The 25,778-nt window shown below is 44.2% G+C and overlaps 1 protein-coding gene across 1 annotated transcript in view; it reads left to right on the top strand.

Moving 5' to 3' along the window:
- The window catches only part of FAM98B (family with sequence similarity 98 member B), a 46,759-nt gene extending 21,571 nt beyond the window's left edge, over positions 1-25,188 (top strand). Inside the window, exons 7-8 of the mRNA XM_084631235.1 lie at positions 9,255-9,422; positions 22,997-25,188. Of these exons, the coding sequence (XP_084487361.1) occupies positions 9,255-9,422; positions 22,997-23,320 (492 nt within the window). The 3' untranslated portion in view covers positions 23,321-25,188. The remainder of the gene's footprint in view (positions 1-9,254; positions 9,423-22,996) is intronic.
- Positions 25,189-25,778: the final 590 nt, after the last annotated feature.

The raw sequence follows: 25,778 nt of genomic DNA, 5'->3' as shown, positions 1-25,778 counted from the left end.
TTTTGTTTTTCCCTTGTGCTATTGTAGGAAAAAGCTTCAAAGTCTTCCTCATATCGAGAGAGAGAGACACACCCACCCACTCCTCAAGGAGAGCTACAGAATCCTTGGGATCGTTCTAAAGAACCTACTAACTGTGAATGCTGCCAGTTAATGAACCCCAAGCTTCTGAACCTAGCACAAGGCCATATTCAAATAGCCATTTGTGTCTCCTCTGCTAGTTTCAATTCAAACTTTATCAAGATGAATAGTAGCTTGTATCAGAAAAATTCACAGTTATCAGTAATGGTTCGGTGAGCCATAAAGGTGGTATCTGCCTCATGGGGAAGCTTCCAAATCACTACTATAGGGTATGCCTGCTGGTGTCAGAGTTTTTCCAAAAGACTTAAGAAAAAGATAGTCACTGTGGAACAAACCATTTATGCATCAGTAACTAACGGTCCCACCATCCTAATGGCTGAGTATGTTTTCAGATTATGTCTAGGCATTTCTATGGTGCTCACGGTCTTACTCTCTTTTTTTTTTTTCAAGTATTCATATATTATTAATCCTCCCAGCATCTCTGAGAGGTAGAAAAGTATTATCAGGGGTGCAGAGAGATTTTTGGGGAGGCCGAAGCAAAATCTGAAACAGTCCCCCCCACCTTTTAAAAAAAACAACCAAACAAAAAAACATAGATTCCATGACCATAAGGGACCATTGGGAGGTATCTACTTTGACCTCCTGCAAAACACTGGTCATAGACCTTCCCCAAAATAATTCCTGCAGCATACTTTTAGACAAACATCCAATCTTGATTTTAAAAATTATCAGTGATGGAGAATCCACCACAACTCTTGGTAAATTGTTTCAGTGGTTATAAATGTACACCTTATTTCCATCAGAATTTGTCTAGCTCCAACTTCCAGCGATAGGATCATGTTAAACCTTTTCTCTCCTATACTGAAGAGCTCATTATTAAATATTTGTTCCCCATATATATACTTACACTTTAATCAAGTCACTTTTAACCTTCTCTTTGTTAAGCTAAATAGTCACTATAAGGCATATTTTTTAATACTTTAATCATTCTCGTGGCTTTTCTCTGAACCCTCTCCAGTTTATCAACATCTTCTTGAATTGTGAGCACCAGAACGGGACACAGTATTCCAGCGTGAAACATAGAGGCAGAATAATCCTCTCTACTCAAGACTCCTGTGTTTATGAATCCCTGGATCGCATTAGCTTTTTTGACCACTGTGTCACAGTGGAAGCTTGTGTTCAGCTGAGTCCATCCTGACTCCCAAATGTTTTTCAGAGTCACTGCTTTCCAGGAGAGAGTCCTTCATCCTATAAGTATTTGGTACATTCTTTGTTCCTAGGTGTATATATTTACATTTAACTATATTAAAATGTATATTGTTTGCCTTCACCTAGTCTACCAAACAGACCAGATCACTCTGAATCAGTGACCTGTCCTCTTAAATTATTTACCACTCCCCCAATTTTTATGTCATCTGCCAACTTTATTGGTGGTGATTTCGTGCTTTCTTCCGGGTCATTGGTAAAAAAGTTAAATAGCATAGGTTCAGGAACCGATCCTGCGGGACTCCACTGGAACACAACTGCTCAATGATAAGACTAAGATTTTGTCATGGTTATTTTTAGTGAAATTCACAGACAGGTCACAGGCTTTGTGAATTTTTTTTTTTTATTGCCCATGACCTATCTGTGACTTTACTAAAAATAATGGGGGGGCAGGGCTAAATGGGGGGAGGGATAGCTCAGTGGTTTGAGCACTGGCCTGCTAACCCCAGGGTTGTGAATTCAATCCTTGCGGGGGCCATTTAGGGATTTGGGGCAAAACGGGGGATTGGTCCTGCTTTGAACAGGGGGTTGGACTAGATGACCTCCTGAGGTCCCTTCCAGCCCTGATATTCTATGATAGCTTTCTAGTTTTTTAATCAAAATGTTTTGTGGTACCAAGTCAAATGCCTTAGAGAAGTCTGAGTACATTACATCAAAACTGTTAACTTTATTAACCAAACTTGTAATCTCATCCAAAAAAGATATCAGGTTATTTTGACAGGATCTTTTTTCCACAAATGCATGCTGATTGGTATTAATTATATTACCCTCCTTTAATTCTTTATTAATCGAGCAAATATCAGCTGCTCCATTCTGATTTTGCCTAAGATTGATGTCAGGCTGACAGGCCTATAATTATCTGGGTCATCCCATTTACCCTTTTTAACAATTGGCATAACTTCACCTTTCTTATAATCTTCTGGAATTTCCTCACTGCTTCAAGACTTATTACAAAAAATCAACATTAAATATCCAACAAGCTCCTGAGCCAGCTCTTTTTAAACTCTTGGATGCAAGGTATCTGGACCAGATAATTTAAAAATGTTTAACTTTAGTTTCTGTTTAACATCCTCCAGAGATACCAGTAATATGGAATAGTGTTATCGCCAAATGAGGAAACAATACTATCTGCTTTTCTCCCAGATTTATTGAACATTTCTGCCTTTTCTGCAATATTATCCATAATTCTACTGTTTCCATCTAGTAATGGACCTATATCTTTGTCAAGATTCTTTTTATTTCTAATATATTTTAAAAATTTCCTTATTGTCCTTAACACTGCTGGCCTTAGATTTATCTGTGTACATTTGTTTCCCTTATCAATTTTCCTCAATTCCTAACTTCAGCTTTATATTCATTATTGTTAACTTCTCCTTTCCTCCATTTGTTTTTTCACTTACTCTCTAAACCTGGTCAGTTTTTTGACCAGTAGGCCGCCTTCCTGGATATCAGTTACTCAGAAACAGGCAATGCTATTTTTGACATAGAAAGCCCTTTTTCCCCACGTGATCCTTCTAAATAGTTTATAACCATTGATTTTAACATTCCAATTGTGTGAATCATCCCACCAGGTTTCAGTAATACCCAAGTAGATTGAATTTATGCTCATAAATGAGTAATACTGATTCCTCTTGTTTGTTATCCACAGTTTTAGCGTTGGTGGATGGGCAATTCAAGAACTATTTCTTTTCATGTCCCTTGGTTCCCTGATGAATTATGATCTCAACATCTTGATTTTTGTGTGGAGTGTTCCTAAATTCTCTCTTTTTTTAAAAAAAAAAAAAATCTGCCTTTATTGCTGAGGAGAGGCACTTCTGTAGGTTTTGGAGAACAAGGTTACCTTGAAGCTGTGGCTTCTGTCCTGTTGGTCTGGGCCCAGCTCTCTGTTTCAGGTTGTGCAACCTGGTGCCAGGTTGTAATGCTGCATGCTCAAATTTACCCAGCTGCCTCTCCTGAGTGGCACTGCAACTCTTTAGGCCAGGCTGCAATGCCACTCAGTTTGAGGAAGAGGGCAGGGAAATGAGGCCCAGGGCAAATTGTGCCTTTTCCTCCCTCGTCCCTCCCCCCAGCAGCTCTGGTTATTTTGCAAATTAGGAAGCTGAGACACAGTGAGGTTGTGATTTGACCAGTAGACATACAGAAGCACTGGGAATAGCGCACAGACATCCTAACTCCCAGTTCTGTGCATGAACCGCAAGACTACCTTTCCTCACAAAGGAATACAATAGTTTAGGTCCTGTTCATTTTTAAACCGGTTTAAGGCTTTGCATGTATACTGAAAATAATGGAAAACAACATACAGTTCTGTTTTTAAAAACCTACCTGGTGTTCTCTGTTGTAGCTTTAGTGCAAGTGGAGACAAAACCTCAGTTGCATGACTCTCATTAAATATCAGTGGGAGTGATGCAGCTACATCTTCGTATACAGAGTTGAAAATTTATTCTCAAACATTCAGCTATTGCTTCTTTGTGCACCTCTCACCTCAGCAGCTTGCATGAATGTTGATGCACTGTAGGAGTGGAAAGGAAAAGGGAGTTAACTCATTGTGGTAAGGAGACTACTGCATACATTTCTTTCTTTTCTCCCTCTTCACAAACACATTTTTTTTTTCTTATCTTATGACTGAAGAGCAACTGATACAGTAGAATTCAGAGCAAGGCAACTTTTATTTCGGTGCCTAAATAGAGATGTAAGTACCTAACTTTAGACATCCAAGCTTGAAGATATAGGCCTATATTACGATTTTATACCAAGGATAAAGTAGAGGTTGTTTGTCTTATATGGTTCCACATTGCTCTTTGTGTACAACTATATAAATCTTCACATTTAAATAATTTAAAATAATATTAATAAATAGTATTATTAAAATTGTATTTCATTTATGACCGTAGCTTAAATTGACTTAATTTGAATCGTTTGACTTCTTATTAGTCCCTAGATGTGACATTAAACACTATTTAAATGGTTTTTGTTCAATTATGAAGAAAGTGTACCATTGTTTTATTTAATGAAGTTAAAGTGGTGAGATGAGTCAGCAGCCTGTTCTTAGAAACTCTGGAAATCTCAGTAACTGTATTTTGTTTTTGCAGAAGACCTATTGTAATCTTGCATTAAAGGTTGAAATTACATTACTGGGTAGATTTTTTTCAAAGGGTTGAAGTGTAGCTTCCCTTTTGAGGGTACAATTTTTGCCTGCAAAATTGAATTGAAGTGCAAATCTGAGTACTTATGTCTCTTCATACCTGAACACAGCTACACGGGAGGTAGCAAGAGGCACAAGTACTCAATTTTATAGCTATTGTTAAAATTATGTAAAATGCAGGTATAATATTGGTGGGTGTAGATTGCACCTGAAAAAAACTGCTTTTGGAAAATTTTAAACTTAGCCTTGAGAAATCAATTTTCAGTTGTGTTTAGCTTTTCATAACATGTACATGGAATCTTATAAATATTTAGCTGAGAACAATATATATTTACAAGAGCAGATTTCAGATATGTATGATATATTCATATGACAGGTGGGCAAACTACGGCCTGCAGGCCACATCCGGCCCACGGGAACCTCCTGCCCAGTCCCTGAGCTCCTGGCCCGGGAGGCTAGCCCCCCGCTGTTCCCCCTCAGCCTCAGCTCACTGCTCTGCCAGCGCAATGCTCTGGGAGGCAGGGCTGCAAGCTCCTGGGGCTGTGCAGCTGCAGAGCCCGGCCTGACCCAGTGCTCTGAGCTGCGTGGTGGCCTGGCTGGCTCCAGCTGGGCAGCATGGCTGTAGTGCCGCCAGCCACCAGCGCTCCCGGCAGCGTGGTAAGGGGGCAGGGAGCGGGGGGGGCATGTTGGATAGAGGGCAGAGGAGTTCGGGAGGGATGGTTGGGGGAAAGGGGTGTGGATAGAGGTCAGGGTGGTCAGGAATGTGAGGAAGGGGGGTTGAATAGGGGCAGGGGTCCCAGGGGGGCAGTCAGGAATGAGAGGAAGGGTTGGATGGGGCGGCAGGGGGCAGTCGGGGCGGGGGGGGGGATCCAGGGGCAGTCAGGGGACAGGGACTGGTGGATGGGGCAGGAGTCCCAGGGGGGCCATTGGGGGCAAGAAGCAGGGGGGATTGGATAGGGGGCGGGGGTTGGGCCATGCCTGGCTGTTTGTGGAGGCACAGCCTCCCCTAACTGGCCCTCCATAGAATTTTGGAAACCCGATGTGGCCCCAAGGCCAAAAAGTTGGCCCGCCCCTGTCATATGACCTACTGTTTGGTTTTTGTATAGCTTGCAAGATTCTGGGGGTCAGGGCTTTGAGCCAGGTGACTCCTTAATTGAGGAACTGAGGTTACAGAAGAAGCTGTGGAGATCCAGATCCTTCTCTCCCTGTTTTCCTTATTACTTTCAGCTCTAGCAGTAGGTGGAAAGGTTCATTCCTTGAAATGTGCAGCTCTTCTTAGAGATACCAAAATCAAGGACTGTCTTCAGAGAGGCATTTTCTCTCCTCCCTACCTTCTGGTGTGGAGTCATGTAGTCTAGGCAGCCTCCTTCACCTGATATTGTCCTGAATGTTATACAGTTGGGAAGGATCTCAGTTAATGCTGGGTGAGATTTAACTTAGTTCTGTTGGATTAGTTGAGAAGTGGGGGGCAGAGCTGCAGAGAACATCCATTTCCCACCCTTTTCACATCAGGCTTGCCCCTTCTCTAACTGTAGATCACTCAGGGAGGAACTGCAGAGAGGAATAGGGAACTATGCAGAGAAGAGACAACTCCTTTATTCTATGTCCCCACCAGCTTTTTGTCCCCTCTCCTCATGCAGGTGGAAGGAACAATTTGACCCTTTGTTTAGCTAATTTTAGCCTTTTGTATGTTATGTGTAAAATCTTACTATCTTTAGGTTCTTCCTCTTTTTCTATAGTAATAGTAAAAACATTAGTTTATTTCCTATAGTTTATAACTTCCCCAAACAGTAACATTTTGGACTGAAATTATCCTTCTGAGTCCAGAGGTGAATTGCCTTTATTCATTTAGATCAGGAGTCGACAAACTACGGCCCGCAGGCCATGTCCAGCCTATCAGGCCTTTTAATCTGGCCCTTGAGCTCCCGCCAGGGAGCAGGGTCAGGGGCTCGCCGCACAGCTCCTGGAAGCAGCAGCATGTCTCCCCTCCAGCTCCTATTCATAGGGGAGCCAGGGGGCTCTGCACACTGATCCTGCCCCAAACAGCTCCCATTGGCTGGAATCGCGGCTAATGAGAGCTGGAGGGGCAGCGCCTGTGGATGGGGAAGCACACAGATCCACATGGCCGGCGCCACGTCACGTCACCGTGTAGGAGCCGTAGGGGGCACGCCGCTGCTTCTGGGAGCTGTGGGGGTGGCGCCTGCAGACGGGGCAGTGCGTAGAGCCACTTGGCCGCACCTCTGCATAGGCGCTGGAGTGGGGACATGCTGCTGCTGCTGCTGCTTCTGGTAAGTGCTGCCCGGAGCCTGCACCACTGAGGTCTCCCGCCCTCCTTCCCCCCCCCCCACCCCAACTCCCTGCCTCAGCCCTGATCCCCCTCCGAACCCCTTGGTCCCACCTTCCTGCACCCCAAACTCCTCATCCCACCCTAACCCCAGAGCCTGCACCCCCAGCCAGAGCCCTTGGTTCCTTGCTCCCCAGCTCTCTGCCTCATCTCAGAGTCCCCTCCTGTTGTCCAAACCCCTCAGTTCTAGCCCAGGGCACCCTCCTGCACCCCAACCCCTCTTCCTCAGCCCCACCCCAGAGCCCACATCCCCAGCTGGAGCCCTCATCCGCTCCCCTGCCCCAGCCTGGAGTCCACCCCCCCACCCTGAACTCCTCATTTCTGGCCCCACCCCAGAGCCTGCACCCCAAGCTGGAGCCCTCACCCCCTTCTGCACCCCAACCCCCGATTTTGTGAGCATTTGTGGCCCGCCATACAATTTTTATACCCACGTGTGGCCCTCAGGCCAAAAAGTTTGCCCACCCCTGATATTATTGGCCCCTGTGTTTCTGTTTTTTGACCATGGTGTTTTTTGAATTCAGGTTTTCAGTTTCCCACAGTGGGAAAGTCCTACTGTCATTCATTCCTTAACAATATATTACTGCAGGGAACAGTGTGTGTCCAGTGTCAGTGGGCAAATGTCCAGTTGATCCGAAGCTCCCAGTCTCCCAAGGAGCATTTTTTTCTCCCTTTGTTCCCTGTTTTTAAAAGTTCATATTTTCTCTCCTTCTCAGTTTCTTTTCACATTCTGCACAATGTCACTGTAGTTTTGCCCTTCTTGCTGGTATCTGTGCAATACTGATTTTTTTTGGTAATCAATTGACCATATTTTCAAGATGTTATGTTTTCATGTTGCTTATCATTGGGTACATTTAATTCCCTTAAAATAGCAGCCTTATTTCTAAAGTGCTGGACCTTTGGGTACTTTGGAAAATAGAGATTCCATTTGTCTCCAGTGAGAAGGAGAGGTGTTGTCGTGGTGTGATGAATGTGGGAATTCTCAATATTTTTATGAGCTATCTGTATGACTCTGTACCTGTCATGTTGGCATTGCTATCCATTGTGGGGGCAGGGGGAGAATTTATTTTCTCCATACGATGTGGGAGATCAGGGTAGGTATTTGAGACATGTAGCCACTAGGACTTTCTGGGCTGGAGTAACACATTTGAGTGGAAGCCCTACAGAGACGATGGAAACTGCAATGATCAAAACTTAACACCTAGCTGCAGAGGCAGCTGAAGATGAGGACACAGCATGGCTGTGTCCAGAGAACAAAGACAAAAGGTACCAGGCTGAGGGAGCTGCGATTGTTTAGCCTGTAGAAGAGAAGAATGAGGGGGGATTTGATAGCTGCTTTCAACTACCCGAAAGGGGGTTCCAAAGAGGATAGCTCTAGACTGTTCTCAATGGTAGCAGATGACAGAACGAGGAGTAATGGTCTCAAGTTGCAGTGGGGGAGGTTTAGATTGGATATTAGGAAAAACTTTTTCACTAAGAGGGTGGTGAAACACTGGAATACGTTACCTAGGGAGGTGGTAGAATCTCCTTCCTTAGAGGTTTTTAAGGTCAGGCTTGACAAAGCCCTGGCTGGGATGATTTAACTGGGAATTGGTCCTGCTTCGAGCAGGGGGTTGGACTAGATGACCTTCAGGGGTCCCTTCCAACCCTGATATTCTATGATTCTATGAGGTGTCTATGTTAAGAGCTGAGCTATCAGAGATACAGGATAGTCACCTGAAACTAATGGAAATGAAACAAGACGGAGAAGGGAGGCAGAGATGGTTCCTTCAGCAACATGGCTCAAGGGAGCCTTGTCTTGAGCCAGTCTGAACTGTCTTAACCTTCACTTCTCTATGCTAACCTAAGCACTTTTAGATTATGTATACCAGGTGACTAATAAATGGTTACCTTGTTTTTGAAAAGGCTGCCTGCATATACATACTGAGAGCATTGCACCATGAAGGGGTACAGTACAAGCCTCCTGCAGGCTTCCGGCTTGGCTGGATTTGCTGCAAGGAGCCACAGAGAAACAGGGATGGCTAGTATTCAAAGGCCCAGTTTTGGACCCATGGACGCTGTGGGCCTTCCCCTGTAGAACTGTGTGGACCCTTGGGGTTTGACACATTAAAGGGGTCACTCACAAGGGACTGGTTACAGGATGGGGCATGGACTAGACCATGTCAATTTGTGACAGGTAATACTAGGATTCAGCATTAATGAAACATCTGCATTACCATTTTTTTGTGAACAGTAGCTGATTGTTGTGAGCAAGGCCAGGAGACATTTATAAGAGTGACTGGCACTGTTTTTACTAAGGTAGTTTGAATGTCTAAACTTTGTGCTCTGTGTGTAAGTCACCAAACAGCACACGAACAGCCATTGAGCGTTTGAATTTTTATGCATGAAATACTTAGCAACTGAATTATATTTGACTTTATCATTTAGGTTAAAACAGATGACATAGCGAGAATTTATCAGCCCAAGCGTTACGCACTGTCTCCTAAAACAACCATTACGTTTGCTCACCTTCTTGCTGCTCGAGAAGACTTATCAAAGATCATAAGGACAAGTAGTGGATCTACACGAGAAAAGACAGCCTGTGCCATCAATAAGGTATACTTTTCTTTCTCTTGTGGATTCACAGAGCTATTGAAAGTAATGTGGTATAACTGATAATGTGTAATTAATGATATCTTTAGCAAGAATGTTGACTTTTGCTTATCCTCTGTAATACAGTTTTCCTTCTTTTTGCAAACTGCTTGTATTTAGTGCACTTGAAAAGGAAGGGCAGCAGCACTCCCATAAGCATCACTACAGCTCCATTGTCCTAGTTTTTGTTACAAAGTACACTGCACACTCCTTTTGTTGGCCTGTAAAGTACATACACTACACCCCTGCCCCGTACGGGTATAAATAGCAGCAGATGGTGAGGCATTGCTTAGGCAAGTAAAGACTCTCTGGAACTGTGTGGGTATGAACCCTATAGGGCTTTCTACTCACCCTTGCTGTGCTTTCCCTGTCTCCACTGCTATTTTTAGCAGTGTGGTGTCCCACTGCCTCCCTGCTGCAGGATCCTTGCCCTGCTGCAGTGAAAGACTCCAGCAGCAAGGAAAGGCTCTGACAATTCCACACTGATGAGCTTTTCTGCTCTGCCTCCCCCATGCCAGAGCCTTTCACTGTTACATTTAGCTATACACTGCAGTGTGAACATAGCCTGCTTTTCATTGTGGTGCGTAACTACGCATACCCTACATGCGTCCTTAGGAGGTAAGTAGTGTGTGTATATATAGACCTACAGTCACTTTCGCACTGAGATAAAATAATTCTAGATAAGAATTGCAGTGGATGGAAAAAGGAGGATTTAGAATCTCACGCCTCCTACAGTGGTATTCCTTTCTTATGCTTCAGGAGGCAGGACCAAATCTGTCAGTCCCTGGGTATGACAAATGCTTGACTCTCTTCTGGAAAATTTGCCAGTTCACTGCCTCCCAGCAGCAACAACAACAGATGGTCCACCATCCTGTTTTCTCTGAGCAGGTCACATATGCAACTTGGAGCGAGCCTGAGTATAAGAATGAACTGTCTGCTTCAGGATCTCCTCTCTCAGAGGAGAGATTCCTTTCAGGATAAAGCTAGGAAGCAGAGCTGGTCATCCCTGTGGGTCCTGAATCTCAGTCATATAAATAAAAAAATCTTTCCCTCAACTTCCAGAAGAGAGCTCGGTATACCTCTAATAATTACAAAAGCATGTGGTAATTCCCACTCCAATTTAACTAAACAAGATTAAGAGGCTCTCTAATCTGTCTAAAAAAAATCTTGTGCTGGTACAAAACAAAAAATCAGACTGTCACCCTCCCAATAGTTGATTCAGCCATTGCTAAACTTATGGATTAATTGGACAGCCATTCAAAGGCAACCTTCTACCGAAAGAGCCAGCTAAGCCTCTCCTACTACTGCAGTTAGGCAGGGTTGGCAGGCTCCCTATCAAAGGAGAACCCACTGAACTTAAGGGAGGAAGGACGGTACTGTGATTGAGGCACTAGGTCCCAGGAGATCTGGGTTCAGTTCCTGGGGATCTTGGGCAAATCACTTAATCTCTCTGTGTCTGGGTTTCCCTTCTGTAAAATTGGGGATATACTTCACATTTTTGTTGTAAAGATGACTCCTTTAATATTTATGAATGCTATGATGCTGGGGACCACAGAAGTACCAAGCCTATACCAGAACACCATTATTTCTAGATAAGATGGTACTGTCCTTTTTTTTTCTTTCTGTCACTTTTGAAAGATCTCCTAAATCAAGGATTGGTAGTGCAGCTAAACCTACGGATACTCAACAGTGTAGATGCTAAATAGAAACAACTGTTGGGAGAGGGGAAGCAATTAACAGTCTCCTAGCTTTGAGGAAAAAAATAAACAGACTTGGAATATGCTAAAATTTGGTTCAGTTGTGCTTCATGGTGTAGAGAAGAACATGAAGAATCAAAGCATCAAATACATTTCTAATTCTGGAATACTGCTGGGGTAGTCTGGCGATTTAAACTGAAGGCATACGCTTTCTAAAAGCATTCATCAGCATATTGGCGGTGAATAGTTCTAGGAGTCTTCCCCTTATATCAAGTGCTTTTTCACAGCAGTCTCCCTATTTAACCTTCTGGAAATATATAGGGGAGCCCTGTGGAAGTTGAATCTGTAGTTGGACACATTAGTTTTGATTTACTTCTCCATTGAAGGAGCATCACAAGTGGCTATCACTTGAGCAATGGAAGTCTTGGGAACTGGGAGAATTATTGGTGGAGTCACAGTACTGTACCTTCAGTGCTGATAAAGAGGTATTCTTCCTGGAGCCTGGTTTAATTCCAAAAGTTTCACTGTGTCTTTCACAGAGTGGAGATGATTCTTTCCCAATTCTGCACCAAACCAGAACACCCCAAAGAAAGGCAATGATGCATGCTAAATGTCTGCAGGGTGCTCAAAACATATAAGATCACAGGCCTGTAGAAAGTCTTGTGTCCTAGTTGTACTATAACACCCATGAGGTAAAGAAGGTATCTATTAGGTAGTTAAAATTTTGCATCAAGAAGGCTTGCAAAACGAAAGCTCTAAAATCTTTAGGTAAAAGTTAAGTCAGCAGAGCAGAGCAGTATCCCTTTCCTGGGCAGAGAACTCCTCATTTGAAGAAATCTGCAAGGTAGCAACTTGTCTGTCTCTGCATGTGTTCATGAGACTTAACATGTTAGCCATCCAAACTTCAGCAGATATCTCCTTCAGAAGACTGTACATTGTGGTACCTCAGTCTAGTTTCTGAATACAGCCTGCAACTAATTAGCATTAAAAGCCTGCTCTTGAAGTTGCACTGCTGTTTTTAAAAAAAAAAAAAAAAAAAAAATCCCACTGAAAGGATGGTGAGCCTGTGTGAAAGATGGTACCTGATGATTCTTTGAGTGGCCCAGTATATTCCTGCTTATGGGTAATGCACTGACCAGTGCAGCCCAACTGTTGAATCTTCTCCAAGCAGTGCCTGTTGGAATGCTCATGCACTCCCACCTATCCCTCCCCTCAATGTTTGCTAATGTTCTGAGGGGAAGGGCATAAAAGGGGGCTCCTTGTTTCTTCCAACCTCAGCACCAGACGAAGTGAACAGTCTGTTCCTGAGGATCCAGGGTTTTCTCCTACTGTAGTGTCTTATAGGAATAGTCTATTAATATTAGATAACTAGTTAATAATTAGATAATATAGTTAGTGTGTTTTAATTTACAGTATGAAACATCACATCTGGTAGTTAACATTTTAGGAGCTCCTTCGAGAAATAGGATGGACTTTTGCAACCTGTTAAACTAGTTTGGGCAGCTCTTGCTTCCTGCCAACCTATCTCTAAGAGGGCAGATAAACACACAATGTCTTCCTGATGGCCCCGTGTTTAGCAAGGGAGAGCAATGTGTTTGGCAGATCAATTAAGCAGGGACAGCTCTCAGATGCATGAGTGGTCGTTAAAGGACCAAGTGTTGTAGGCCGGTTTGCAGCCAGGTTCAACAAAAAGTTGTCACCGTGCCTTCTTGGATCACAACTGAGAATACCAAATTCAGGACAATCTGCTAGGGAAAAGGGTAGACACCCCTCCCTCCCCCCCCACCCACAAACTGGTGGTTATTCTTCCATGAGATATACCAAACCAGCAACAAAAGTAAAATTCTGGCTCACCTCACTGGCTAACAAGTCAGAAATGCAGCCTCCATAGGTATTCCAGTCTTGGATTCAACACCCAGACACTAGACTTAATGATGAGTGGTTATTTAAAACCAACTTCATCAAACAAAAGGTTCTTCAGATCCCAAAAGACCAGCCACACACCCAGGTCAATATACAACTCAGATCTTATCCAGTAATCACACTGATGCCAATCCTTTAGGATCTAAAATCTAAAGGTTTGTTTATAAAAAGAATGAGAGGTGAGAGTTAAAATTAGTTAAAGGAATCAAATACATACAATAAATGCAAAGTTCTTGGTTCAGGCTTATAGTGGTGATGGAATAAACTGCTGGCTTGTTAAATCTCTGGTTGCTTCCAAATCATTGGAAGGTCCTCAGTCCTTTGCTTAGAATGCTTCCATTAGTATAAGCTCATAGTCCAGGGTCTTAAGCAAGAAAGAGGCCAAATAGAGATGTTTCCAGGGCCTTTTACAGCATCTGCCAAGTGAAGGGAATTCCATTGTTCTCACTGTTGAAAATTACAGGTAACAAGATGGTGGTTGGAGTCACATGAGCAAGTCACATGTCCATGCATGCTTGGCTTAGTCATAGCAGAAGTCATTATCCATATTCCAGTTAGAACGTTCACAGGAAAGTCCATTAAGTGTAGATAGGCATCTTCCATTGTGAGTTAAGTGTTCTTTGATGGACCATTCAGCTTAAATAGTTCCTTCACAATGTGCTGGCTAAATACCTTGTGGGTGCTACCCAAAAGCAAACGCATTTGAAATATATATATATAGAGAGAGCCAATACTCATAACTTCAAATACAAAAATGATACATGCATACAAATTGGATAATCATATTCAGCAAATCGTAACTTTTGTATAGACCCTATACTTGACATACTTTGTATAAGACTTGTTGCAATTATATAACAGCGGTGGCAACAATGATCTACGTGGCCATATTTTAATCAGATAACGTCACAGAAGTGTCATCTCTTTTGTCCAAGAGTAGAAAAGGACAACTGGTCTATCTCCTACTTTCCTAGTGCACTGGGGAAAGTGGCTTCTGTATACAGTAAAAGCTGTATTATCTGGCACTTTACCAACTGGAAAGCTTTAGAAACCAGCATTTCTGATCTCTCCCAGTACAAATTTTCAATAGGGTTGCCAGGTATTTCGTTTTCGACCAGAACGCCCAGTCTAAAAGGGACCCTGGTCAGCACTGCTGACAGCACAGCAAGCGGCGACATGTCCTTGCTGCTCCTAGGTGGAGGAATGGCCAAGGGGGGTCTGTGCGCTGCCCCCACCCTGAGTGCTGGCTCCGCAGCCAATGGGTGGAGGCAGCGTGCATAGCCCCCGGCCACACCTCTGCCTAGGAGTAGCAGGGACATGTCACCAATTGCAGGGAGCCACCTGAGGTCAGCACTGCCCAGAACTGGTACCCTAAAACCCCTCCCCCACCCAACCCCCCTGCCCTGGGCCTGCTCCCATGGTCAAACTCCCTCCCAGAGCCCATGCCCCGCACTCCTTACCGCGCCCCAACCCATTAGTAAGTATAATTCTTAGTTAACCAGAATTTTTAGCTAACCAGCACCCCTCATTCCTCCAACGTGCCGGATAACAAAGCTTTTACTTTACTTCCCTCCTCCCCCCCCCACCTTTCCATTAATTCAGAAGGTGGTGAAGAACATGAGATAGGACAAGGCAAGGTTAATTTGGGTCACATGGCTTGGCAAGGACAGCGATGGTATATGGATATAGACCTGCTTCAGCTGTCAGGAGGAGTGTATTGACTGCTTCCCTTGTCTTTGTACCTGGTGTTACAATAGTATGGCAGAATTCTTCATCCGTATCCTCAGTCTCTTCATCTGATGGCCTGGTTTGTCAGACTCTGACTAGTGGAAGAGCAATCCTGTTCAGTAATGGTTCAGAATTATTGCTTACCTTTAGAAAGCAGTCTGCAAGAAAATGTTGTCACTTGCAGTGGGCTCAGTTTGTCTCTTTTTACAATACAGTGTAATTTTGAGTTGCAGTTACTGCCTCTGTTCTGTGTTTTGGAATATGTGATCTATTTAAAGCCTAAAGGGTTATGATTCTTTTCTGAATCCACTTGGTGGCTCTGTCAGCTTATTTTGTCTTTATGGATGGTAGATCATTATTTGCGCATGGTGCAGTTAAAAAGTTCTTAAAGGGGTTATGTAACAGGTCTCCTTTCTTGAGAGATACTGTTGCAGCATGGGATCTTAAGTTTTGTCTGTGCTTATGCAGCTTCCTTTTGAAACCTTGCCAAGAGTCTTCTTTCTTTATCTGTTAATATTGTTTATTTTTGCTATAACATCTGCTAGGAGGCTGAGTGAATTGTATGCGTTGATGGCAGACCTGCCATTTATCATTTTTCATAGAGATAAACTGTTCCTTACACTTGACCCAAGGGTTTTGCCAAATATAGTGTCAGAGTTTCACATCAGACAATAAATTTACCGTTTTTTTTTCCCCCCAAAGCCAAACACTGTTAATGTGCAAGGGTCTGTAGGGCTAGAATCTGGGACCATGGAGATCATGGGCTGCTGACACCTCTGCATCACTACTAGAGGCTACTCCTGGGGGAATACTGCAGGCGTGCAGAATTCATGTCCCCTATAGATTTCCCCCACCCCCCGCACCCCCCCCGGAGAAAATATACATTCTGCAGGGGAGGTGCTGTAGTTACACCTTTCACCCACCAAGGGCTGCTGTGGCGCCAGAACAGAGGGCAGCTGGCTCACAGACTGGAGCAGCCAGCTGTGGAGAGGCTGTGTTCCTCACAGTGCCCTGCTTGCGGGGCTAGATGAGAGGTTATGATGAGGGGGGACAGTGCAGGGCAGGCTGGGCTTCTGAGGGGGTGTCCTATAGACTGGGACAGAGGCACAGGGGCTAGTGGGGTGACCGCATTGAGCCAGGGGCTGAATGGGAGTGGGGGTGCAGGGCCACATGGGGGGTAGGGGGGTGCAGGAACACATGGGGACAGGGGGAGGAGGGGTGGCTGAGTGGGGGTGCAGGGACACATGGGGATGGGGCGAGGGGAGTGGAGGGATACGTGGGATGCGGGGAGGAGGGGTAGCTAAGAGGGAGTGCAGGGATTCATGGGGACAGGGAGAAGGGGGTGGCTGAGTTGGGGTGTAGAGACACATGGGGATAGGGGCAGATGTGCCTGATTGAATGGAGAGGCTAGGGATCAGCCAGAGTATGCATGGGGGAGGCTCACTAACACCCCCCCAGCAAACAAAATAAAACAAAAAACCCTGTTCCATACTTCTTCCATCTACACCCAACAATCCTTCAGGTTCTTTCCCAGGCTCCTTCCCAGCAACTGCTTCCCTCGCCCTCCGTTTCTCTGCTACCCCTGACTCCCATAAGCCTTTGCTCTGCTTCTGAGGGGTGCAAGAAATACATTTCTTCTTCGAGTGATTGCTCAAATTGATTCCAATTAGGTGTGCGCGCACTGCACACATGGCTGTCACAAAGTTTTTCCCCTAGCCAATGTTCCCTCTAATTTTTGACAGGCCGTGTGTGCAAAAAATTTCTTCAGTGCAAATTTTTGTGCATGCGGTGTTTTTGCCACATGCACAGGGTTTAGGATCTGTGTGCGCACGCGCACAGCTTAGGGGGAACGGTGCCCCTAGCAGCATCCATTGGGTCGGCTGTGGAGCCCCCTGGAGTGGCGCCTGCATGGCACTCAATATATGACCCTGCCAACCCAGCGCCCCCTCAGTTCCTTCTTAGCGCCCATGGTGGTCATTGGAACTGTGGCGTCTTGCTTAGCAAGTTCTTACGTTTCCTTAGCTTGATTCTAATTGTAGTTCTTTTTTGTAGTTTCTTTTTTGATTTTGTTGTAGTTAGTAGCAGTTGGGTTGGGGGTTTCCCTCTGCTCCGATTGCTTTCCTTTGGGAGGGCTCTCGTGCCCAAATCCCCGGGATTTAAACCCTGCATATCCTGCGACAAGCCCATGCCAACGGGCGACCTCCACGACTCTTGTGTGAAGTGTCTGGGGGAGCCTCACCAAGCCAAAAAGTGCAGGATCTGTAAGGGGTTTCATCCTAGGACCAAAAAGGAGCGGGACTTTCATCTTAAGTGCCACCTCTTAAGGAGCTGCTTAGACCCCAGCCTCCTTCGGTGCAGCAGGACCCGGCACTGAGTTCTTCGGTGCTCTGCGCCCCGGTGGCAGTGGTGGAAGCGGCACCATGGATGGACTCCAGCTGAGATCGGCCGCTCCAGAAGCAGGAGAAGAGCGGCTCTCCTGCATGGAGGCCCACCCCACTGGAGCTGGCCAATTGGGCGCGTCCCAAAGAGGCAGGGCCGGCTCCAGGCACCAGCTTTCCAAGCAGGTGCTTGGGGTGGCATTCAGAATGGGGCGGCAGTCCGTGTCCCGCAGCGGCAATTCGGCAGCAGCTCCGACGCTCTTTCGGGTGCAGCAGCAATTCGGTGGTGACTGCTTGGGGCAGCAAAACTGGTAGAGCCACCCCTGCAGAGAGGAGCGCCCGGGGGCAAAGGCTGTGGACGCGGCACTGCCGACTTCAGCCCCGCAAGGGGAGCCGTTGAGTCCAATGCCATTGGACACCCCGACCCACAGCATTGTGGAAGTACAGCTGCCGTCCACCCCTGACACCTTTGCGGCTGCGAGGGACCTCGTTGCCATGACAGCATAGGGGTCTCCTCTTCTCCACAACAAGCGTCCGGTGCCTCAGCGTGTGGCACAGTCTCGAGGCAAGCCAGCATTGATCTGACCGTGGGTTGAACCTCGGCACCGTTCAAGGTCCTGGCACTGCTCGGAGTCCCAGCACTGGTCGCACTCATGGCACCGGTCAGACTTCCAGCACCGCTCCTGAACGTGGCGCCGCTCTGTACAGCTGTCACCTTCGTGGAGTAGGTCCCGGACTCAGCACCGATCTTGCCGCAGTTCACCATCTCAGCACTGCTCCAGGTCATGACACCACTCCCCAGCCTTAGGATGCCGCTCTCCAGCTTCTTGGCGCCGTTCGCCGGAGCAGGTGTGCTCGGAACCTCCCTGGCCCTTGCGGTCCTGATCCCGTTCCTCAGGCTCGGAGATGGGGTCTCGGTATTCGGAGTGGGAGTGGTGCCGGTCAGACCGTGGACGCCCTGATGTGGGGGCAGGCCCATGGCAGGCGCACTGGTAAGGACCCACTCAGTGGCCGTTTTGGACCCTGTGGGCATACCAGCAAGCCCAAAGTGAGCAGTCTGGAGCTTCCTGATCGGCCACATCTGAACCAAGAGTGCCGGAAGCCTCGGCCAGTCGACCCACTTCTAGGGGTGCGGAGGAGACACCCGCCCCCCTTGGCCTCTTCGTCGTCCTCCCCTGAGGAGGCTGTAGCGCAGGCTCCGGGCTGCCCTCCATAGACAGCTGCGTCCACCAGGACCTTCTGCCCAGCGACCGAGTTGTGGGTGGTTTGGCCTGGTGGTCAGGAACCCGAGGCCAAGGGGTAGGTCCAGAATCAGGAGCCAGGTGTCTGAGCCAAAAGTGGAAACCGGGGTCATACAAAAAACAGGAGCTGAAGCCAAGGGACACTGCTGAGTTGGAAGTCAAAGAGCCATAGTCTAGGGTCTGAGCCGGAGCAGTCAGTCACCAGGCCGACAGTGTTCAGGGCCTGGAACAAGACAAAGGACAGGAGCCGGAAACAGGGCAGCATTGAAGGCAGGAACTGGGGACGAAGCTGGGAGTCAGGAAGTGGACAGCGGGGTCCGTAGTATCAACTTGCCAGGATCCACCTTGTTGCACAGACTACTTCCCGTGTCTCTTTTGTCAGGTAACAGGTGATCAGCAGCCCAAAGGTCCCTCAAGGTGAAGTTCCAAAGGCTGAATATGTAGATGGGAGTTTACAGTCCCTTCCTCCAAGTATTTCCTAGGAATTCCACTTCAGACATATTGTCCCAAAAGATCATTTGTGTCTGCTACATTGTTCAGCATAGTTTTTTGAAGCTCACAGTACTTCCTAGAGATCACCTTAATCCTGTCTTCCTCTTAAAGATATTCATACAGCCCCACAGTAATACATAAACCAGCTGTATTTTTAATACAACGAACTCCTAAAGTACTTTAAACTTCAATAAGATTTCTCCAGAATATTGCAGGAAATGGCCATAAATGTCACAAGAATCCTTGCTGTTGTAGCCGTGTCGGTCCCAGGATATTAGCGAAACGAGGTGGGTGAGGTAATATCTTTTGTTGGACCAACTTCTGTTGCTGTGAGAGAGAAGCTTTTGAACTTACACAGAGCTCTTCTTCAGGTCTGGGAAACTTACTCAGGGCTTGTCTTCATGTACAGTGCTGCAGCGGTGTGCAGCTGAGCTCCTGTAGTACTTTAGTGAAGACATTACCATGCTGACAGGAGAGTTTCTCCCACTGGCATTGTTAATCCACCTCCCCAAGAGCTGGTAGCTGTCTCAACTGGAGAAGCTCTCCCATTGACATAGTGCTATCTACACAGCGGTTAGGTAAGTATAATTATGTTGCTCAGGAGTGTGATTTTTCACGTCCCTGAGTGACATAGTCATACCGATATAGGTCTGAAATATAGACCTGGCCTGAGTAAGTTTTCCAGACCTGAAGAAGAGCTCTGTGTAAATTTGAAAGCTTGTTTCTCGCACTGACAGAAGTTGGTCCAACAAAAGATATTACCTCAGCCACCTTGTCTCTCATAAGAATCCTTACACATTTTCCAATTTCGGAAGCCGCTTCATTGGGCAGATTTCTCAAAGAGGCAGCCTAGCCTTCCCTGGAAGCTAACAGGTTTGGGCCTGCTTTTTTGAAGCTACAGAGCAGAAGAAACCCATTTTAGAAATGCAAAAAGAAAAGGAGTACTTGTGGCACCTTAGAGACTAACCAATTTATTTGAGCATGAGCTTTCATGAGCTACAGCTCACTTCATCGGATGCATCCGATGCTGCATCCGATGAAGTGAGCTGTAGCTCATGAAAGCTCATGCTCAAATAAATTGGTTAGTCTCTAAGGTGCCACAAGTACTCCTTTTCTTTTTGCGAATACAGACTAACACGGCTGTTACTCTGAAAATTGTAGAAATGGCAAGCCTGGATACTTCAAGAAAAAAATGATCAGATATCACTTTTTGATTCCCTGGATTTGCTACAAAATCTTCTAGTCAGTAGAGACTGTCAAAGTGGATTTGTGCAGCCCTGCAAGGAATCTTGAGAAATCTGAAGAGCATCCAAACATTTTCTTGCAAGGAGGACCTCAGAGAAAAACTGAATTTGTCATTGGTCATCAGTGCTAATTGTAGCTTCACTAACAGGGATTCAAGTCACAAGAGATGTTAGTGTACATTATTTCTTGAGTAGGAGAAACTTTGCTGAGATTATTCTTTTAATGAACTAGTGAAATGAAGTGAATTTCCAGATTGCTCAACCAGCAGAACTTGAAATTGGGAATGTGAGGAACTGAGGCTTCATATTATTGAGGCACTTGCCTGATCAGTGTAAATTGTCTGATATTTTGAAATCGCAGTTGAGGATCAATATGCTTGTCACAATTTGTGTAACTATTTAATGAAAGTGGTCTCCATGGTTAAGAAATATTATGGTCATAATTACATGCAAATGAGTTATTTGAACCATATACTATACTCCTGTAATTAAAACATAATGGAAAAAAGATTCTCACTTTTAACTGCTCTCCAAAATCATAAAATGACATGAACTTTAATCAGAAAATAGCTTGCTATTGAAAATATTAATCTTTAGGGGTTTTTTTATACCTTGCTAAATCCAGCTTTGGATGGTTTTCCCCCACCTGCTTCTCATTTAAAATGACTTTGTCATTTATTTCTGACAGTTTTTTCCCACCATTTTATTTCATTAACATCTAATTCTACTGCCTAATTAGAAACAGGATTATCTGGGGAATGTTATTTTTTGTACATATTTATTGCTGATAGATCTTTAGTTCATTTTAATAGTGACAAGTGTTTTTTTTAATAGTGTAAAGCCCCAAAGCTGTAAAGGGATCTCCATAGGGTTTATAGTCTATTTCAGGACTTGTAGCTAAATGTATTAGCCAATATGTCCAAATGTATTATTTATTCTTGGAACTTTATTTACAACAATGGGCCCCAATTATGCACATGCTTAACTTTACATTTGTCTGAAGTTAAGCATATGCTTAAGTGTTTCTAGGATGAAGGCCTTATACTACTAAATATCAGGGTTTTGTAATTCCTTCCATCACAGAAATATTATGCATACCATAACAGCTAAGGATTTAAAAGGGTTTTCATTATGGCCTAATGTTCTGAGATTTATAACTCATTGATAAATTTAAAACTTTTTGTTGAAACTAGGCACAACAGGCGTCTATGGGAATGAAATTCTTACTACAAAATTTAAAAAAAAATATTGTGGTTTACCTATGTAAATGTGATAGCTACATATGAATGATGAAACTCAATAACTACAAACAATGTTACTAGTTCATTATAATTTTTTTCATAATTACTCAAATGAAGATGAAACAAATTACTTCTTAACTACCGATCTACAAACTTCCAAAGACTTTTTAGAAGGAATACATAATCACCACTACAGTCCCCATGTTTCTTATTTATTTTAGGGGTAAGTTGGAATCTTGCTCAGGATTCCTATTTTATGTTAATTGCAGTGATGGGTGGAGCAAAGGGGGCAGATTGCTGAGGGTTTGGAAAGTAGAAGCAGATGGAATGGGGGGCAAATGGAATACGGTAGTAATTGCAGGGTGTAGGAGCCAGTTGAAAGGGATGGGTATTGCAGGTTGGACACAGGCAGACTTAGGGGAGGGTTGGCTTTGGAATACTTGGGAAGTGGGTGGTTCGGTTAGATCATGAAGTGTGCGTGGGTCAAAAGAGCAAGAAACTGAGAAGCAGCAGAACGAGAGTGAGATGGAAACAAGAGGAGACATTAGATTTGGATCAGGCAGTGTCCTGAATAGTAATGAAAGAGTAAGACCCAAGGGTTGTATGTCAAACAAAACTGGTATATCCCTTTGTCATGAGAGTGATCCCAGGACATCACATGAGTGGCCAACTGGAATCCAGGGGTTTACTTGACACATGCTTCCTTGTTTTTGTAAATACTAATTTAGTATCCAGTATACCTGTTAATGCTATTTTGACTGAGAGTGATCTGAGTAGCTTGCATGTTGGTATACATTATGGTGGGGTGAGAGGGAACCTCTGAAAGCAAGAAAATTATCAACAGGGTACTTGGGTAACTAAAACTGTCATGTCTTTCTGCATGACAGCTTAGAAGTAAGCTGACTAGAGTACAGTGTCTCTTCATGTTAGAATGACATGCTGTGTGACTATTTTTTTCCAAATAATGTTTTCTTTATACATCAGTTCATGTCAAGTGAATCTCAAGACACCACTTTTCACTTGAAGGTGCTACTATAGCATTGCATTATGGACTGGGTTGCTTTTTCAGTTCTCTACACTGCATCAGTAATGCCTGATTGAAAAGAAAGCAATGAACATTTTATAGTTGCATATGGTTACCCGTTTTGTCAGATTATATATGCTACCCACTGTAGCTGTTCGTGCGGTATTTTCTGATGGGATTTGAACTGATGTTTGCCATTCTGGTTGAATTTAAACAGCATCATAATATAAGGATTAAGGGGCCATGAGCATTGATCGCCCTTATGTAGCACCTGTGATTTAAAAAAAATCTCAAAGCTCACTATAAACAATTAACCCTGACCACCCGAGGCAGTAGCTAGCTGGTGGTACTGATGGAAAACTGACTCTGAGAGGCTGTCTATTGTCACATGGGAAGTCTGGCAGACATGGGATGATAACCTGGAAGTCCGAACTCCCACAGATTGCTCTGGGTAGGATTGCATTCCCTGTGATGAGTAGGCAGGTGCTCTTAATCCACAAGATTACTTCTGTATCCTTTCAGCAGCCTTATTGTTATGTAAACATAAGCATTGTGTATTTCTCTACACAGGTCCTGATGGGGAGAGTGCCAGACCGTGGAGGCAGACCAACTGAGATTGAACCACCACCTCCTGAAATGCCCCCTTGGCAGAAGAGACAAGAAGGTGGTGGGAGGGGTGGTTGGGGGGGAGGAGGAGGTGGTGGTGGTGGTGGTGGGAGGGGTGGTTGGGGGGGAGGAGGTGGCAGAGGAGGAGGTGGTGGCTTCAGTGGTGGTGGGAGAGGTGGTTTCCAAGGACGGGGAGACTATGGGGGAAGGGGAGGTTACAGTGGTAGAGGTGGCTATGGAGATCCATATGGTGGAAGGGGAGGAGGAGGAGGTTACAGAAGATACTAACAACAACATTGTAAATACTAACAACTGACAAAACGTGGTTGTAATTTTACTGGTAGCAGGAGGTGTGTATATTAGCAATGGATTAGTGTTATGATAGGAAAATTAATTATGATCTCTTCATTAATGAATCACTGCATTTGATCCCTGATATTATCATTGAATCCTGTTAGTCAACTGAACATTTATTTTATACAGAAATGTGATGTCTTAAAGTAGTCCTCGTTTTGCACTGCTCACGTGTGTATTCTTAAACAGTTTAGTTTTTTAAATAACAGACTTCAGAAAAGTGAATAGAAACAATGAATTTTCCTTTTTCAGTGTTTTATGTTCAGATCTCTTTAATTATTGCCTGTCATACCCAGAATACAGGAAGTGATTTAGGGGGAATTTGGCTTTGTAGGCCATGCTTATTTTTATATGCTTTAAAAGGACTGTAGAATGCTGGTTCCAGCATCTTGTCTTCTTTCAGTCCTCTGTATGGGACAATTGAAAAAAAGGTAACTTCAGAAATTAATCTAAAATATTCTAAAAAATTTAAAACAAAAAAGCTTCATTGTTTCCAAGTGATGTATTGAATCCATGCTATTCCATGGTCAGCAAAACAAAGCTATGCTGTATTTATATATAATGTATAAAAATATTTCAAAGCCAAAAACTTACATTGTAAAAGCTGATTTGTGATGAACCTTGATAGGTAAAATGAAAATGATCTGCTAAAAGTGGCATTCTATGAAACTTACTTTAAAATCAGACCCTGTTACCCATGATGGAAAATTTCCCCAACCATCGCACCTAGTCAGTCGGTCACTTACATGGTCTTCTGTAGCACATAAGCCCCAGAAGGCTGAGTAAGATGACTGTGCACTGAACTGTCGTGTGAGCAGAAAACCTTTTGAATCCTACATGAAGGAGGTCATGAGCAAACAAAGGGCACTATTTTGAAAAAGCTGTTCATAGAATTAGGAAAGTTAGCTAACCATCAGCAGCTCCTGGCCTATTGTAGCTGTCAGCTGACTGTTTCTCTCAGCTACTGGTGCTACACAACATCACCACCAGCTCCTCTCCTACGCATGCTTCTTGTGTAAGAGGGGAGCCACTGACAGCCTCCTGCTGCATTAGGGAGAGAAGGAGGTAGGGAGTGTGGAGAGCAGTGTTTCCAGGTATGTTTAGCTTAGCTCTGTCCTGTCAGATACTTTGGTCAGGATGGGGACAGAAGTTCAATACAGAACTCTGCTGTTCCCAAGCTGGCTCTGTAGAAGAAGAGCCAGGAGGGAAAGGAAAGGAAGGGAACAGTTTCCCTTTCTCTCCTATACAGTCCCTAAGCTGAAATTCTGCCTGTTTGTCCCAAAGTAGTGTTTTGGTGACTTCTGCTACAAGTGACATCTGAATAGCACCAAGAGGCCGAGGCTAGGATAATCTAAGGGCTTGTCTATATGCTATAGTTGCAACAGTTTAAATAAAGGTGAAATATCTTACTGGTTTTTAGTTAAACAGGCATAGCTGTCTGTAGCCACTCTTACATTGGATTTGAACTAGCTTAGCATGCCTGTGACAGGATTGATGGGGAGATGCTAAACAGACATAAATCAAGTTTAAACCCATGTAAGAGTGGCCACACAAAGTCGTACCAGTTTAACTAAATCGGTGCAACATCACACCTTTAGTTATATCCGTGCACCTTCAGCATGTAGACCAGATCTAAAATAAAAGTGAAATAAATTTGGTGTGGTTTTTTTTCTTAAATCTGAAGAGTTAAGAAAGTAAAAACAATAAAATGAACAAGTATGTACACTTCAGAGATGACATTATTGTCTCCCCTGTTCTCTGTATGTTTTTAACTTTCAAAAGATGCAATAAAATCTTCTAAAAATAGATTTGATTTAAACCTGATCTCACAATCTCTTTTTTTATGTTTCTGTCCTGAACAATGAATTTAAGACTTTGGTTTTGAGTAAATACAGCTTGTGTTTTGGGAGGGTAATGTGGATTTTGTTGTATATGTTTGTGAACATTTGATTTTTTTAAAACGTTCTCATTTAGTGATCATCCATCCAAAATGTAGGGGGAGGGAGGGTTGTTTGAGAGTGGAGAAAAAATTATTTTCAGGATTTAAGAAAACACTTTATTTTTCAGTGTTCACAGCTATTAAAGTACTGTATTTAAAGTTTGTTTGCGTCTTTTATACAGTGTGGTTGAGATCTGTCATACATTGCTTCTGTACTTTAAAGAATGGTCTCCCATTGGTAGCTTGCAAGAATGGAAGAACTAACTTTGAGTTAATGGGAAGAAAAGAAATATCTTGAGGCCTGCCATTTTGAATTCTTGAGACAGTTCTGCTTGGTCTGGTAGCCCCTAATTTTAATTGAGCTGGGTGTGATGTGCTTTTCAAAGTATTTTATGAAAAATAAAAGCCTCACAAGGATTGGTGGGATGAATACATTAACACATTTCTAGGCAG

Source organism: Lepidochelys olivacea (assembly GCF_965140295.1).
Source record: "Lepidochelys olivacea isolate rLepOli2 genome assembly, chromosome: 6".
Lineage (NCBI taxonomy): Eukaryota > Metazoa > Chordata > Testudines > Cheloniidae > Lepidochelys > Lepidochelys olivacea.
The sequence above is the reverse complement of the archived record's forward strand: the minus strand, read 5'-3'. Positions and strand labels throughout refer to the sequence as shown.